Raw genomic sequence first — 18,836 nt, 5'->3', positions numbered from 1 at the left:
CACAGACTTCTCCCCTGGCTGGCTTTAAGCCTTCAAGTAGCTCTAAGCCACCAGCACCTGGCCAAATGCAGTTTTATATACAAAGAAAGACTATAAAAAAGAAGCAAAGAGGCAAACTTCAAAAAAAAATACTTCATGTAAGGAGCAGATAGAGCCAGGCTTCAGTGGCTCACACCTGTAATCCTAGCTACTTAGGAGATTGAGATCCAAGCATCATGGTTCAAAGCCAGCTGAGGCAGGAAAGTCTTTCCAATTAACTACCACTAAGCTGGAAATGATGCTGTGTCTCAAAGTGGTAGAGTGCTAGCCTTGAGCCCAAAAGCTCAGGGTTAGTGCTTATGCCCTGCGTTCAAGCCCCAGGATGGGGGCATGCACCCTCCCCCTCCCCCCCCCAAAAAAAGCAGGTAGAAGTTGGTGAACAGATACAGTTGTTGGAGAATAAATCAGAAAGACAGTTGGGGAATTAGCAGTGATGTAAGATTAAACTGAGTTTTAAGCAAGGAGTTAGTGAATAATAGATACTGGAGAAATCAGTGAAGAAAAACTTAAAAGTGTCTTTTGAGTTCTGGTGACTTAGGCAATAATAGTTTGATGTAATGGTTGTAAGGAAGTTCAGCATTTATTGGGTTTGATAAATAATAAATGTACGGCCAGACACTGAGTGTTGCCTGCCCTTTCAAACCTTGAATAGAGAGAGGATAAAAATTAGAGAATTTAGGCTTGAGGAAGGATTTACCTTGGGGGTCAAATGAATAAGCCAGGAAGAGGAGCAAGAGGCTGTCTTTTAAATCTCTTCAAAGGAAAACGGTGGAGATATTGACAGTTGGATGTCACTGTATGTGTAACTGGGGCCTAGGCACTGTCCTTGAGCTTTTTTGCTCAAGACTAACACTACCACTTGAGTCACATCTCTACTTTATGGTAGTTAATTGGAGCTAAGAGACTTTATTGCCCCATCTGGCTGTGAACTGTGATCCTCAGATCTCTGTAGACAAGATGTCACTTTGCCTGGTTTTACTGGAGCCAGTACTAAATTGATTTTTTTGCTAGTCCTGGGACTTGAACTGAGGGCCTGAGCACTATCCCTGGCTTTGTTTTGCTCAAGGCTAGCACTCTGCCACTTAAACCACAGCACCACTTCTGGCCTTTTCAATATGTATGGTGCTGAGGAATCGAACCTAGGGCTTCATGCATGCAAGGCAAGCACTCTTGCCATTAGGCCATATTCCCTCCCCCCCCCCCCCCATTGATGTTTTGACTAGGTTTGGGTTTTTTTGTAAATACTAGGAGTATTCATTTTTATTTGTTAGAATTAAGTGTGTATTTTAAGATTCATTTACAACAGGACAAAACATAGCACCATAAAAAAGGATCAAACCTTTACTCTTGGCAGCTCTTTGCACCTTTTTTCTTAATCTGTTTAGTTTCAGGGATCATTTTCTTACATTTCTTCCTGAGTGTAGCGTCACAACCACCTGTTGTGGGCATATGATAAGCTGGTATCTTCTGGTAAAATAAGGCAATCTCAAAGATTAGAATCTTAGGAAAAGTGATTGTGGACAGTGGATGGTTGGATTTTATGCTTATACATAAGTACAACTTTTTCTAACAGAATTGAGTTTTTAACTCATAATAATTCTCAAGTAAAGTAAATTTATGAACAAAGCTACTCTTCATTTTGCCATTTTGACCAGCTGTCATGCTGCTATCTTTTTGACTTTTTATTGCTATTAACTCATGCTCTTAATTTTCATTCCAATACAGTTTTGTGATGTTTAGCACTCAAACAAAAAATGCCTGTCTACATTTTAATTAAAATTAAAACATAAATTTATGTTTTCTGTCACAAAAGCTGTAAGTGCTCAGAAGCTATTATTGGCCAGTGATTACTCTTTCTTAGTCTCTTTTCTATTGCTGAATACCCGACACTGGGCGATTTTATAAAGAAAACAAGGTTATTTGTTACAGTTGTGAAAAGTCCAATTTCAAGGGGCCATGTCTAGTGAGGATGCTTGCTGTGCTAGCTTGGTGGAAGACATCAAGCAATTGAAACTTAGGTCTCCACATGTAAAGTGGAGTGGCTCATAATGGGTGGCTCCACTCTCGTGGCCTCACCTACCTCTGTTACCTCCTCAAGGCTCTACCTCCAGGTATCACATTTGAATTTGGGGGTTAAGTTTCAACACATGAGCCTTTGGAAGGGGCATTCAGGCTATATAGCATTCTCCCCAGGCCCCCCAACTCATGTCCTTCTCACATAAAAATGCATTCATTATATTTCAACCCCTCAGGTCTTAACTTGATTAGCATCAACTTAAAAATCAAAATCCGGAATCTCATTTGAGTGAGATGGAAGACTTTAGGGCATTCTAATTATCCTAAGGCAATTTCCTCATCATCTTTGAAACAATGAAATCAACAAGTTACATACTTTAAAAAAATGGTGGGAGACATAGGATAGTCATTCTTATTCCAAGCTTTGCTGCTTAGATATTTCTATCAAATATTCTGGTTGATTGCTTTTCACTTCTCCATTGTAGTCTTATGACATTAGTGTGTGTTTTTTTTAACTATATCCCCCCAAAATGACTTATTTTGATTTCTAGTACCTGTTGCTTCATTTCTGAGACCTCATTAGAATAGCCTTTACTGTCTGTATTTCTACTGTTATTCTGGTAAGGGCATCTTAAGTTCTAGGCTTTCTTTACAACTCTCTTACTCTGAGCCTTTTATTCATAGTAGTGATGTTAATCCATTCATAAAGACAGAGCTCTCATGACCTAGTCATCTCTTAAAAGCCTCCTTTAGGCTTTAACCAAATCAAGGTGTTTTTCAAATGCTTTGTCCATCTTCATTTATTTGTGCCTTTGTACCTTTCTGTCTGAAGTGTCATTTCCCTTTTCTCTATTAAACTTCAAAATTCTTTGACAGTGGCATTTTGTAAAATTTTCTTTTCGTCTTTGTAAATCAGTCCCCATGTGGTATTCTCATACAATACAGAGCTGTGAAGTTGCATTATTATCTATGGTTAGGGAGGTCTTTAAGTCCTGTAGGTAGTGCTCTGGAATCCTCAAGACTGTGTTAGCCACCGTGTAACTGCCAGAAAGGGAAGTGCTCCACATCATAAAAGTCCTTTTATGCTCCAAGGTGCTTTTTACATATCTTAGTAGAATTATGTGTTAGGGTGTTAGTTTCATTTGTAAATAGAAAGTAAACTTCATGATAAAAGGAAACTCAAAATTTATGAATGTTTACTTTTGTTTGAACTGGTTTATTCCCCCTAGAAGCTCTAGGAACAATTAGTAAAGTGAGATTACAATTCTAAACCTTTGATTTCCTCCATTTAGCAAGCAAAACATTTAATGTTCATATACTACATATACCAAACATACTGTCAGGTACAAAGATGAAAAAGTTAACAGTCAAAAAGACTCAGCATAAGTTGAGATGGAAACTTGGCTCAGGTGGGTAGAATGCCTGCCTGGAAAGCATTAGGAGGCCCTAAGTTCAAACCCCAGTACTGACAAAAACAGAAGGAAAAAAAAAACTCACAAAGAAAACTACGATGTAGATTGAGTTAGTCATATGGACAGAAAAACTATAAACACTTCAGTAAGCACTTTTTATTTAGGTGATAGTTTCTTCTTTCCATCTCTTGCTCCCTTTTGAACAGTATGTACCAATTTTTGATGTTTTGTTCCTGATTTTAGTCACTTTGCTCCCAACAATTACTTCAGTGCTGAAAGATTACTACTATATTTTTGTTTGTTGCTTTTCAGTGGATTTTATTTGCTATTCTGTAGTAGAGAATTGTAATACCTCTATATCCTGATATTTTTTTCTTTCTGTATGTATAAAATGCTATGCAAAACTGCCTACTTGATTCAGTGCTCTTTTGGTATTGGGCTAGGTAATTATCTAATATGCTTATTAGTAAATTGCAAAATGCTGTTTGTTTATTTTTGCTGTTTTAATTTTTCTAGTGTCAATATTGGGCTTGAACTCAGGACTGGGGGCTGTCCTTAGCTTTTTCACTCATGGCTGGCACTCTGCCATTTGAGCCACAGTGCCACTTGGCTTTTTAGTGGTTAATTGAAGATGAGTCTCAGGGATTTTCCTGCAGAGGCTGGCTTGGAACCATGATCGATCTTCAGATCTTTAGATATCCTCCTCCTGAGTACCTAGGATTACCTATGTGAACCACTGGCACTCAGCTTGTTTATTTATAATGTAAAGATTCATATGTAACTTTTTTTTTTTTGGTCAGTATGGTGTTTGAACTCAAAACTTCACATTTGTTCTTCTTGCTTATTACTTGCTTGGCTGGTGCTCTGCAACTTGAGATATGCTGGGCTTTTTGCTGGTTAACTGGAAATGGAATCTCTTTCTGCCCAGGTTGGCCTTGAACCATGATTTTGGATTTCAGCTCCTGAGTAGCTAGGATTAGATTACAGGAGTGTGCAACTGGTGCCCTGCTTTAAACATTCTTGACAAGTTTGATTTCATGAGTTCTTATTTATGTGCAACCCTCTATCCTATAATATACTGATTATCAAAGTAGAAAATTTAGTGTTTAGAACTTTTATATAATATTCTTGCTATAAGTAACAAGATGGCTTAAAGAATACTTTATTTCACAAAATGAGAAGCCCAGAGGCAGAGTTGATCATTTTCATTGAGGTGAGCCTATTTATACTTTAAACCTCTGTATCTCAGGAGAAGGCTAACACACTATCAGACATGATTATCTGTCTGAAATAGGTCCTAGGTAGAAAACCTTTCATATAAGCCCCTTGGAGGCTTTTTCCTCAAGTGTTAATATATTCTTTCTGGCTCTTTCATACTAGACCAGTTCCTTGCTCTGGCAGTTAGGTTTTTGTAACCTAGCCTTAGCTGACCCTCCCTTCACTAGAGGCTAGGACTTATGGTACTAAAAACAACCTCATCAATATTTTATTTGATACTCTTAACAAAGGTCACAGATTACTGATGGGATTGTAAGAGTTGAAAACTGTATCTGGTTTCTAGTATTATACTATACCTCATCCTTTATAATACATAGCTGTGCCCTCATGTGGTCAGCTTCCTGATTAACATTTTCTCTGACTAGTTTGCAGTAACCAAATTCTGCTTCTCCTTTGAACTAATAATCTCCCTTAAAGCCCTTTCAAGTAAAGGAAAGCATTTCATTTTAGATTAGAGGTGAATAATAGGTACTGACAAATGTTTTTGATTTAGGAAGAAAATGTCTCATTGCCAAGGGATTGGTACTTTGCTGGTTATATATTGTGTTGTGGTGCTGAACAGTTATAGAGAATAGACAAATAATCATGCCTTTTTTTCCCAGTAAAACTTAATGTGCAAACATAGGTGATGGATAGTTTCTTGTATGTGACACCAAAGACACAGTAAAAGAAAAGAAAAAGATGTATTGGGTATCATCAAAATTTACAAATTTGTGCTTCAACAGATGCTAAAAAAATGAAAAGATAACCTATAAAATGGCCTGGTTTGGCTTGGGGCTGCAGTTTGCTGAATCATAGTAGATTCAACTTCATTTTCTTGCAAAGCAGTATTATCTCTTATCATCATCAAAACTGTCCCACTGCAAGGATAGTTTTGTTGTGTTTTTTGCCTGTCCTGAGGCTTGGACTTAGGGCCTGAGCACTGTCCCTAGCTTCTTTTTGCTCAAGGCTAGCACTCTGCCACTTGAGCCACAGCACCACTACCGGCCTTTTCTATATATGTGGTGCTGAGGGCTTCCTGTATACAAGGCGAGCACTTTACCACTAGGCCGTATTCCCAGCCCAAGGATAGTTGTTAATTCCTCTGTTTTGAGATTATTTTCTCATTTGTCATAATGGAAAATGACATGTCTGTAGTGTTTTCTTATTTGGAGAGTAATTATATGTGGGTTGGTTTTTTTTTCCCTTTGCCTGTCCTGGGGCTTGAAATCAGGGCCTGGGCACTCTCCCTGAGCCTCTTTGTGCTCAAGGCTAGCTTTCTACCACTTGAGCCTGGACTGACAAGTCCCTGTGAGACTTATCTCCAGTTAACCACTCAAAAACCAGAAGTGAAGTTCTGGCCCAGAGTGTTAGCACACTAGCCTTGAGCAAAGGGACAGTGGCCATATGCTGAGTTCAACCCCCACATCTGGGACGGGGAGAGGGAAGGATGTAACAAAGCAAAGGCATCAAGCTTTTTTTCAGTGTCGTGCTGGAAGTTCTAATCACTACAGTATGGCCAGGAAAAAAAAAAAAATAGGAAAGGCATACGCAGCTGGGAAAGGGAAGAAAAACTATTCAGAGGTGACATGAGGCCTACATAGAAAAATTCTAGATATATGCAAGAAAAGTATAGAATAAATGAATTTAATACTTATACAGGATGTGTGATAAATACACAATCATGATTAACACCGAGTAGCAGAAAAAGACAAGTTAGTAGTTTGGATGTTGCTTAATAGAAATACATTTTAACTGTGAAATTGAGCAATAACTATGATTGTTTCAGGCGTCATTATTGAAGAATCTTTAAAAGAGTTAACATTATGTGCCTTAAACATCTGCTCTGCTAGATTGGTTCAGTGAGTGGGAGGATAAGTGCTAGGACTCTCTCACACAGATACCAGGTATCAGATCTCTTATATTTTTTTGCTCACCGCTGGCACTCTACCACTTGAGCCACATCTTCAGCCCAGCTTTTTTGCCGGATAATAGGAGGTGGAATCACACAGACTTTTCTTCCCAGGCTAGCTTCAAACCTTGGTACTCCAGGTCAAGGTAACTAGGATTACAGTCAATGAGCCCTTAGAGCCCTCCATACTTGGGCTTTGTTTAGGTTTTGTGTTGTTTTTCTCCCAAAGTCTTGATAAATACAGATATGGCATTGACTTCTGTAGGAAAACGAGTCCCTATTTAATAGTGATAATGCTATTTAATATTTCTGACATGATAATGCTATAGCTAATTTTTATAGGTTATCCACAAAATACCCAGTACTAAATTTGTTACTGTAACTAAAATCTTGTTACCTGTATGTTGCTAGCAACTTGTACTCCTGAGCTCTATTGATTTTTTTCCTTTAAAAAATTTTTTTAAACGCTGTATGTTGCATAGGCCTGTGGAAAAAAATATTAAAATGTTGGGCATACTGGGAAATGTTTTGTCTCTTGACCAACAGGATGCTTTCAAGAGTTTCTTTTTTTTTGCCAGGCCTGGGCCTTGAACTCAGGGCCTGAGCACTGTCCCTCGCTTCCTTTTGACTCAAGGCTAGCACTCTGCCACTTGAGCCACAGCACCACTTCTGGCCATTTTCTATATATGTGGTGCTGGGGAATCGAACCCAGGGCTTCATGTATACGAGGCAAGCTCTCTTGCCACTAGGCCATATTCCCAGCCCCATTTCAAGAGTTTCTTGATGTTCAGTATATTTCTCCCTCTTCATTTCTTCCTACCTTTCTGTTTCCTCACCCTCTTTTTAGTGTGTATCTTAATATCTCTAGCATCTTCGTTAGTGTTTAATAATTTTGGCTAGAACACCTCAAAGTCATCTAGTTTGTGTCCCTCTCTCCTCTCTCCCTCTCCCTCAGTTTCTCCCCCCCCCTCTGTTTATTCTGTGCATGTGGTGCTGAGGAATCGAACCCTGTGCAAGGTGAGCACTTTACCGCTAAGCCATATTCCCAACCCCTCCGTCTTACTCTTTCCTTTTCCATTCTTTCTCATTCTCCCTTCCCCCTTCCTCCCTTCTTTCCTTTCATTTCTCTCTCTCCTCTTACTTCCCCTTCCCCCTTCACTTCTTCCTTCCTCTCACCCTCTTGGCCCACCCCCTCTTTCTCTCCCTCCCCCTCCTCCTACCCCCTTTTCCTCCCTCTGTCCTCTCCACTCTCTCTCTTGTCCTGGGTCTTGAACTCAGGGCTTGGATGCTGTCTGTCACTGAGCTTTTTTGTGCTCAGGGATAGCATTCTATCATTTCAGTCACATTTCCACTTTCGGCTTTTTTTTTTTTTTTTGGCCAGTCCTGCCACTTCTGGCCATTTTCTAGATATGTGGTGCTGGAGAATCGAACCCAGGGCTTCATGTATACGAGGCGAGCTTTCTTGCCACTAGGCCATATTCCCAGCCCCACTTTTGGCTTTTGATGGTTAATTGCCTGGATAGCTAGGAGGCATGAGCGCTCCACTAATGTTTATTTCTAATGAACAAGTCATTGAGTACTTCTGAATCCTTAGCTTTCTAGAAAGACTTGCCATACAAGTCTGTTAATATCACTGGTCTTTATCTCCTGCTTCTTCTGTCTTGATCTTTTTACTTCTTCTTCCCCAAAATATACCTTGTATTATATTTCTAGGAAAAAGGGATATGTGTTAAAAATAACACCACATGTATAGAAAATGGCCAGAAGTGGCGCTGTGGCTCAAGTGACAGAGTGCTAGCCTTGAGCAAAAAGAAGCCAGGGACAGTGCTCAGGCCCTGAGTTCAAGGCCCATAACTGGCAAAAAAAAAAAAAAAAGACATAAAAATATTTAATAAGATGACTAGTGATTTCTGGAAGAAATTTATTATAATACTTACATTAACTCGGGAAACTGGCAAACCATTTTTCAATATTTAAAGCTATTTAGATTGATTCCTAATACATTATTTCAAACTCACGTAATTTAATGTTTCCAAACTTTTAAACTCTGTTATGATTGTTAATTTGAGGATCAAATCAGTAGTAATTAGGAAATTATTATCTAAAGAAAATTTCTAGCAAAGAAATAAAAAAAGTTTTTGGATCCCTACTTCATGTTACAGTTACTTTGAATTTTGAGAGGACAAAAATAAATTTTATAGATGTATTCTGTAAAGTTTAGGCTTTTCGCAAGATATGTTGTGAGGATATTTAGGCATTTATCTTTATCTAGTAGACTTGAAGAGCTGACAACATTGCCTTATTTGGTTATAGGCTCTTCTCGTATGAACTAAAAATATTACATTGGTATACTGCTTGCTTAATTAAAATGTATGTAGTGGGTCCAGATGCTGAATAAATGCTCATGTTGAAAATCTAAATTTGTAACTGAACTTTTATGAATTTACTAACACATTAACTTCTTTAACAAATTACTTAATGCTTAAGTTCCAGGCATTTTTTTTAACCATGTACTAAAATTAAACCTCAAATGTAGAACATTCTTAAATCCAGCAAGGCATATCACAACCTAATAAGACAGGTGCTGTTTTTGTGGCATTTAAAGTCTGGGAAGGTAATTAAGGGATGAAAGAATGGTGAGTGTCAAATATGCCTTAAGATCTTGGTTTTATCAGGAAAATGTTTCTGTTTTGGTATTCAAATTTGTGTCTCATAAAGACAAAAGTCTAGAGATTTAACATTTTGAATAGTATCACAGGAAACCATACTGATTGCTTTATTATCTAAAATGATAAGATTGTTACTTAAGTGGAGACTTTACTAGGGACTGAGGTAATTGGCTTTCAAAAATCAGTTTTGTTGGTAAAGGTTAAGGTAAATAACCTTAACCAGTTATAAGTGTGTAGTTTAAGTGCTTTGATAGATGTATGTGTAATTTTAAAATATTATATTTCATTCCCTTTACATATACAAGGCAACATGTCATTTTATGAGTACAATACATCATGCCCCTTTTAGATGTATAGTTTTGGGAGCACTACAACAGTTAAGATGTATAATATGCCTATGTCTTGTCACCCTAAAGTTTTGCATTACCCCCTTACAGCATCCTCTGAATTTTCAATTGCTGTAGTAAGCCTTTTCTAGCATTATGGATTGAATCATGCAGCATGTGTTTTGCTGTCTCATTTCTTTCACTTAGCATATTGCTTTTGAGATTTATTTAAGTTCTAGGCATCAGCAGTCTTTACTGATGCAGTACTGAATAGTGCACTATTGTTTTTGTTCCATGAAGTTTATCTATTGACCTGTTTAGGACATTTGGATTGTTTCCAGATTGAACTAATAATAATAAGGACGAAGCTTCTGTGGATATTTGTGAACAGATCTTTTGTAAATTCATGTTTTGATCATGAGTCAATCAGAAATTCATTTGGTAAATAAAAGTCCACTCAACCATTTTCTAAACTAACAGTAAAATTTGAGTTCCTACTAGCAGTGTATAAAGATCCACTGGCTCTACATCTTCACTATTTGGCATGACATTTTTCTTTTAGCCACATATACTGTATTTCTGGATATTAGCTTTCTATTGCTGTGCAACAAATACTTAGTCACTTAAAAACACTCTTAGTGACTTAAGACAGCACCTATTTATTTCATAGCTATGAAGATCAGAAGTTCACAATGGCACAACTAGGTAGGTTCTCTTCAGGTATCTCTTTTTTTTTTTTTGCCAGTCCTGAGCCTTGGACTCAGGGCCTGAGCATTGTCCCTGGCTTCTTTTTTGCTCAAGGCTAGCACTCAACCACTTGAGCCACAGCACCACTTCAGGCTTTTTCTATAGATGAGGTACTGAGGAATCGAACTCAGGGCTTCATGTATACGAGGCCAGCATTTACCAGTAGGCCATATTCCCACCCTTTTCAGGTATCTCAAGGCTAAAGCCTAGGTGTTACTTAGGCTGAGTTCTGCTTTTGAAGTTCTGAGAGTGTGTTTCAGGGTTTTGGCAAAAGTCAGCTAGTTCCTTGCTTGCTAAACTCTCTAAGCTGCCCACATTCAATATCAAGTGGCCTCTCTCATCTCCCTTGTGCTAAATTCCTCTCATTCTTTGGACCTTGACTTCCTCTTAGACCGAGAAAACTCTGCTTTTAGAGAGCTTTTACAAATAGATCAAGTCCCATGGATGATCTTGCCCTAAAGTCAACTGATTTGGGAATTATTTTTTTTGCCAGTCCTGGGCCTTGGACTCAGGGCCTGAGCACTGTCCCTGGCTTCCTTTTGCTCAAGGATAGCACTCTGCCACTTGAGCCACAGCGCCACTTCTGGTGCTGGGGAATCGAACCCAGGGCTTCATGTATACGAGGCAAGCACTCTTGCCACCAGGCCATATCCCCAGCCCCCTGATTTGGGAAATTTTATATCTGTAAAATACTTTCCCAGTTATACTTACATGAGTATTTTAATAAATGAAAGAAAATGAATGTATATGAAAGGTTGGGAATTGTGAAAGGCTATTTAAGAATTCTGCCACTACATGCCCATTTTTTTTTTTTTTTGGCCAGTCCTGGGCCTTGGACTCAGGGCCTGAGCACTGTCCCTGGCTTCTTCCCGCTCAAGGCTAGCACTCTGCCACTTGAGCCACAGCGCCGCTTCTGGCCGTTTTCTGTATATGTGGTGCTGGGGAATCGAACCTAGGGCCTCGTGTATCCGAGGCAGGCACTCTTGCCACTAGGCTATATCCCCAGCCCACTACATGCCCATTTTTAAATAATATATTTTGGTAATGCTTGGTATGTCAGTTTTGTAAGTTTTAGTTGCATTATACTAGCTGTATGTATGTATGTATGTATATATGTCATTGTGGTTTTAGTTTGTCTTTTTCTACTGTCCAATGTTAAAAATGTTTTCACATGCTCATTTGTGATTTCTTTATCATTTGTTTGTGAAATGGCTATTTCTTTTCACTGTTTTTTTTCTTTTCCACATACTGATAATCCCCTTATTGCACCATTCATTGCAAAAATGTTTCCTCAGTGAGTATCTTGGACACCTTTCTTGAAAATCTTATGTGTTTACTTTATTCTGTTTCTTTAGTTTTTGTCTATTCCGTATCGATGACGATGAGAGCTTTATAATTTTAAGTCAGATACTTTTTGAGTCCATCATTATTCTATGCTTGACAGCATATGTACTTTGTATTTTCATGTAAATTTTTAGATTCCTGTAAAATATTGGGCTGGGTTTTTTTTTGGGGGGGGGCAGAGTACTGAGGAGTGAACTCAGGCCAGCCCCTCCTCCCTTCCTTCCTTCCTTCCTTCCTTCCTTCCTTCCTTCCTTCCTTCCTTCCTTCCTTCCTTCCTTCCTTCCTTCCTTCCTTCCTTCCTTCCTTCCTTCTCTTTCTATCTTTCCTTCCTTTCTTTTCTGTCTTTTTCTTTCTTTCTTTCTTTCTTGGCTGGTGCTCTACCACTTGAGCCATACCTCCACTTCTGGTTTTTTGTTGGTTAATTGGAGATAAAGACTTTGAGAGATTTTCCCACTCAGGTTGGCTTTGAACTGTGATCCTCATATCACAGCCTCCTGAGTACCTAGGATTACAGACAAGAGGCACTAGCACCTGGTTTCTGATGGGGTTTTAATTGGGATAGTACTTTGTTCATTCAGGTGGGAAGAATTGCCATTTTACTATGTCTTATCTTTAAGCACAACATCTTTTTCTTTTTCATGGGAGTCCTGGGACTTGAACTGGGGCTTGGGAGGCTAGCACTGTACCACCTGAGCCGTGGCTCCACATTGTTTTTTTAGTAGTTAATTGGAGATGAATCTCATGGGCTTTCATGCTTGGGCTGGCTTTGAACTGTGATCCTAAGATAGATCTCAGCCTCCTGAGTAACTAGGATATATAGGCATGAGCCACCAGTCCCAGTAGTGTGTGTGTGTGTGTGTGTGTGTCTCTCTCTCTCTCTCTCTCTCTGTCTTTTTAAAGATCATGTGTAGTATTTCTGAGTTATGTCCATTCCACACACAGTTTGACTTTACTTCTGAATATTTTGTATTTTTGATGATTTTATAAGAGGAAGTGTTTTTTTTTTTTTTTTTTGCCAGTCCTGGGCCTTGGACTCAGGGCCTGAGCACTGTCCCTGACTTCTTCCCGCTCAAGGCTAGCACTCTGCCACTTGAGCCACAGCGCCGCTTCTGGCCGTTTTCTGTATATGTGGTGCTGGGGAATCGAACCTAGGGCCTCGTGTATCCGAGGCAGGCACTCTTGCCACTAGGCTATATCCCCATCCCAGGAAGTGTTTTTTTAAATTCCATTTTGTGGATGTGAGAGTACATCTGACTTTTGTATATTGATGTTTTATCCTGCCATCTTTCTTAACTCTTTTATTCTGAGAGCATTTTTTGTAGTTTGCTTAGAATTTATGAACACATGTAATTATATCAATGTGCAGATAAAGGCAGTTTTTATCTTACTTTTTCATTCAGTTTATTTCTTTTTTCTTGTGTTATTGTACTGGTACAGGTATCCTTGTTTCTGATTTAAAGAGAAAAGACTTCAATCTTTTACCATAGTACATATGGAATAGACATGTTTATTTGAAGAATTATAGATACCCTTTTAAAGACTGAGGTTTGATGAGTATTCTGTCATGAAGTACTGTTGGAATTAGCCTAATGCTTTTATTGCATGTTCTGAGATGACTGCTTTTTTAGTTTGTGATTGTTGTGAATCACCTTAGTTTTGGATGTTAAACCTTTAACCCTGCATTGCTGTAGTAAGTATCAGTTGCTTATGACATTTATGTAGTTTTGAAATTCTCCTGGATTCATTTGCTGAAATATTATTAAAGGTTTTTACATGCATGGTCATGAAAAGTTATTAAAATGTAGTTTTCTCTTTTGTAATATTGTCTGATTTTGGTATTAAAACAATTCTGGCCTCAAAAAGAGAGCTCAGATGTACTAGATTTTACCGTTTCTGCTTTTCTGCAGGAATTTGTAGGATTTGTATATTTTTTGAACTTCATCTTTTAAACATTATGTAACAACAGTCTTTATTTCTGGTAGTATTCCTTGTTACGAATTTTTCATTGTTCAATATAATCACGATATCTTTCTTTTTTATTAGTGTTTGTATAGTCTATCTTTTCTGTCCTTTTAGTTTTAGCCTATCGAATTATTTTTTTTCTTCATGGCTACACTGGGGTTTGAACTCAGGGCTTTTCCTTGTTTGGCAGGTACTCTACCATTTGAGAGGAGCCCTCAGTTCATTTTTGCTCGGGTAATTTTTGAGAATAGGGCCTTGCTTTTTGCTCAGGCTGGCCTGGGTTGTGATTATCCTACTCGGACTTCCAACTATACCTGGATTGATAGCTTTTTTTTTTTTTTTTTTGCTGAGAGATGGGCTGTTGCAAACCTTTTTCTTGCTGTTTTGTTTTTTTCCCCATCTTAGCCTTCTGAGTAGCTGAGATGATAGGCATGCACCACCTTACCCTGCATATTGTTTGAAATGCTCAAAAAGAAAACCAGCCATACTAAACCAAACTTTCCTCCTTCAGGGTCTGGGGATATGGCCTAGTGGCAAGAGCACTTGCCTTGTATACTTGAAGCCCTGGGTTTGGTTCCCCAGCACCACATATACAGAAAAAGGCTAGAAGTGGCGCTGTGACTCAAGTGGCAGAGTGCTAGCCTTGAGCAAAGAGAAGCCAGGGACAGTGCTCAGTCCCTGAGTCCAAGGCCCAGGACTGGCAAAAAAAAAAACAAACCAAAAGTTTCCTCCTTCAGATTATCTTCATTAACTTCTAAGACAATATATACATATAAACAAATACTTCAATGTTGATCCTTATTAGTTAGGCAGGGTTCTGATTAGCAAATGCAATGTAGAATACTTGGTACTCAATTTACCACTAAACTTTGAAGATTAAATATACTTTAAGATCCATGGACCATAGAGATGTTAGAGATGTTTATGATTCCCTGTTATACTTGGAATTTTCACTGAAATTTAGGACTGCTAAAATCAGTTGGTTCTACTGTTAGTCAAATGGTGTAACCCTTTACCAGGCTTTTCTTTTAATCTCCCTGCCCTCAGTTCTTAAAAACTATGAAATACATACATTGGTCCTGATTTGTAGTTTTCCTAAAAACATTTTTTCTCAAATATTTCATATAATATCTTAGTATAGGAAACAGTTGGATGGAGTGTAGGTGTGTTATATGTTTTGCCTGAGCTTTTTTGCTCAAGGCTAGTCTTCTACCACTTGAGTTACATCTCTGCTTCCAGCTCTGTTTTTTGGTAGTTTATTGGAGATAAGTTTAATGAACTTTTCCTGCCCAGTTAGCTTTGAACTGACGGGGTTCCTCATATCTCAGCCTCCGGAGTAGCTAGGATTATGGATTAGGATGTGAGCCACTGGTACCTGGCTTGAGATATGACTTTTTATGAAAATAGTTATAAAGTGACTTACATTATACTTGTGTTCCCTTTAATACATAGCATGCAGAAAATTCATTTTCAGTGTAGGTATAAATGGTAACAAGTCTTTTCTTTTTAACAGTTTATTTTGCAGTCTCAGGAAACCTGAGATAAATAGAGATGGCAGGAGGCTTTAAGCTATTCTTCAAAAATGAGCTCACACAATAAGTTAGAACATTGATACTCAGTAAGTGAGGATTTGATATATAGCATGTTTAGACTATTAAAATGATTTGAAATATGTTTGCTTAAGTTCTAAGTAGTAGATCCACATGTTAATGCAGTTTGAGTCAAAAGCTCTCTTTCCCATGTTGTACAGTGTGTTTTTACCCATTGAAAAAATGTAAGTGCAATTTATAAGGTTAAACACTTCTGGTTTGTGGTTCATTTCACTGTGTTTTGTTATATAAAATATTTGCTTAATATTTTGAAGAAATTTGAGCCAGTCTAGTGACCAATTGTTTTTTTTTTTTCCTTGCAGGGAAATGAGGCAAGTTATCCTTTGGAAATGTGCTCACACTGTAAGTTGAATATTCTTGATTTTAGGAGTTTCTTTTACTTCTAATGAATATGTATGAATGTATTATAAACATACATCTGTTATATGTTTACTTATCTATATAGCATAGTTAAACCCTTAACTATTTAAAATGAATAATGAATTTTTTTTTTTTTTTTTTTTTGCCAGTCCTGGGCCTTGGACTCAGGGCCTGAGCACTGTCCCTGGCTTCTTCCCGCTCAAGGCTAGCACTCTGCCACTTGAGCCACAGCGCCGCTTCTGGCCGTTTTCTGTATATGTGGTGCTGGGGAATCGAACCTAGGGCCTCGCGTATCCGAGGCAGGCACTCTTGCCACTAGGCTATATCCCCAGCCCCCATGAATAATGAATTTGATAAACAATCTGAGTTAATAACTTAAACTAAAACTTTAATAAATTAAAAACTAAGATTAAATTAATTAAACTTTTTTTAAATTTTTGGGTGCTTGTCCAAGGGGCTTGAATTCAGGGTCTGAGTGCTGTCCTTGAGTTTTTTGCTCAAGGCTAGCTAGCACTTTACCACTTGAGCCACAGTTCCATTTCCAGCAACTTGGTGGTTCATTGAAGACAAGTGTCTCATGGACTTTGCTGTCCCTGGCTGGCTCATTGGAGACTAGTGTTTTCATGGACTTTGTTGTCCCAGGCTGAGCCCTCAGATCTCAGCCTTCTGAGTAGCTAGGATTATTTAGGCTTGAGCTACTGGTGCCAAGCCAGTAATTTTTAAATAGACAGCATTAATGTTTGCACTATGATGTAGTTACAGATAAACCTCCAAATCTCAGTGGTTTAATCTTGTAGATTTTCAGGTTAACAGAATTACAATGTGGATTTGTAGTAGCTTTATTTCTGTTTGGTAACTCAAGGATCCAGGCTTCTTGTTTTGTAATTCTAACAACTTTAGCAATATTTCCTAAGCCAGTAGGGGAAAGAGAAGTGTAAAGACCTGCCAGCCATTTTATTGGTCTTGGTTTAGAAGTGACTTACGCTCAGATTTTATGGGCTAGAAAAAATCCTACCTATAGACATAGAGATGGAAAGTATAGCTTTTCGTATATTCAAGAAAGAGAAATAGATGAAACATATAACAACTATTAAGTGTTTTATCTTTAGCTTTTGTACAAATGGAATCACTTTATAAATGTAATCAGCAGGTTTTTGCTAGTTTTTTAAATCCTAAGGGGAGTAGTAGTAGTGATTCTCCCAAAATGAGTACAATTGTTGGGAGTTTAATAGTGTATAAACTGGATATTAAGGATTAATTATGGTAATATTGCAATAAGAGTTAACAAAGAAAGAGGTTAGTGCTCTGGTTACCTATACTATTGATAGTAGCCTATTGATAGGGTGCTTTATCACCGACATTTGACATCCATTTAGATATGTAGGATTGTTCCTCTCTAGTTTTTCATTCAAACATCCCCTTCCCCTTCCCCTTCCCCTTCCCCTTCCCCTTCCCCTTCCCCTTCCCCTTCCCCTTCCCCTCCCCCTCCCCCTCCCCCTCCCCCTCCCCCTCCCCCTCCCCCTCCCTCCTTCCTTTTGTTCATTGGTCTTGGGGCTTGAACTCAGGGCCCGGGCACTGTTTCTGAGCGTTTTCGCTCTAGTCTAGCACACGTGAGCCACAGCTCCACTTTCGTTTTTCTGGTGGTTAGTTAGAGATAGGAGTCTCATGGACTTTCCTGCCTGGGCTGGCTTCAAACTATGATCCTCAGATCTTAGTCTCCTGAGTAGCTAGGATTACAGGTGTGAGCCACCCTTATCCGGCATTATAATGTCTTTTAATGTTGTTACTTTTAGTTTTGGGGGTAGAAGTAAAATCTAAAAAGAAAAGGACTATTTGATAAGTAGAACAATATTATTCTTCCATATAGTCTTAGAGCTCAATATATAGAAATAAAAGATAGGGTGATTCTTAATCCCTTTGTCATACTGTTCTTCTACATTATGGTTTTTTAAATTCAGTCCTGTTTGCCCCACTACTTTCCCACCTGCTTCTCCCTACATCTTTAAATACTAATTTAATTCTATTTGAGTAGCTTAATTCCCTTGGTTACTTTAGTTGCCTTTTGTCTCCTGCAGTAGTAGTATGTCTGTTGGTGTGAAAATTAGAATTTTATATTACCAAGAGTGGCCAATGTCATTGAGACCACTCTCTGGTATTTAGAAACTTTAAAATAGGCAAAAATCTCATATTGTTTTGCAGCCAGAGTTCTTAATGTCACTTTATATCTGTCACATATTATAATCATGAGATTTGGAAGGTAAAAGTGAGATAGAGTTTATTTTTTACCTGTTTTCCTGTTTCTGCTTGTAGGATTCTCATTGTGATTTGGCATTTTATGAGGGTGGAATATTTTCAAGGCAGATGCTTTCACCCTTACTATTCAGCTTTATAATTTTAGGATAGACAATATTTCTTTTGATAGTACAGTTTTGTAGTGTGGCTTTGTGAACTGCTCCTAAAAAAGAAAGAATTGGAAGCCAAGTGTCACATTCCTGTAATCCTAGCTACCCAGGAGTGTGAGATTTGAGGATTGTGGCTTGAAGCCAGGCAGGGAAGTCCAAGAGAACATTAAAAACAAAACCAAACCAAAAAAAACTCAAAAAAACTGGAAGTAGAGCCCTGATTCAAGTGGTAGAACTCTAGCCTGGAGCAAAAAGAGCTCTGGGTTAGCACCAAAGCCCAGTACTAGCACAAACAAAAAGAATATGGGGGGAGAGGGAGGGAGGGAGAAAACTAGGAAGCTTGGAACTTGGAAGCTTAATACTTGTCATAAAACAGATACAGAGTAATTATTAGACATAAGCCAGTAAGGGGTCAGATTTGGACTATATAGACAACCTAGAGGAAAACCTAATACAGTTATCTTACCATCTTTGTCATTCAAAAGGATGAACACGTAATGTGGGTGGCACCATGTTTCTAGCAGTGTTTTACATAAACCCTTTGCATACCTTTGCTCTCCTTGTGTGTTTGCCTCATGTTCTCACTTGGATTTTTTTTCTCACTGCTGGTATACTACTACTTGAGCTTTGCCTCTACTTTTGGTTCTCTGCTGGTTAGTTGAAGATAAGAGTCTTGGGATTTGTCTGTTTAGGCTGGCTTTGAATCTCTATACTCAGACTCTTGAGTAGCTAGGATTGTAGGTGTGAGCCTCTGGTGCCCTTTTTTTAATCCCTATACTA

General features: G+C 38.3%; 1 protein-coding gene across 1 annotated transcript in view; it reads left to right on the top strand.

Moving 5' to 3' along the window:
• The window catches only part of Ppp3r1 (protein phosphatase 3 regulatory subunit B, alpha), a 43,800-nt gene that overhangs the window by 6,161 nt on the left and 18,803 nt on the right, over positions 1-18,836 (top strand). Inside the window, exon 2 of the mRNA XM_048352639.1 lies at positions 15,597-15,636. Within this exon, the coding sequence (XP_048208596.1) occupies positions 15,597-15,636 (40 nt within the window). The remainder of the gene's footprint in view (positions 1-15,596; positions 15,637-18,836) is intronic.

The sequence above is a fragment of the Perognathus longimembris genome, chromosome 8, assembly GCF_023159225.1.
Source record: "Perognathus longimembris pacificus isolate PPM17 chromosome 8, ASM2315922v1, whole genome shotgun sequence".
NCBI lineage: Eukaryota > Metazoa > Chordata > Mammalia > Rodentia > Heteromyidae > Perognathus > Perognathus longimembris.
Note: the sequence above shows the minus strand (reverse complement) of the source record. Positions and strands in the feature narration are given on the sequence as shown.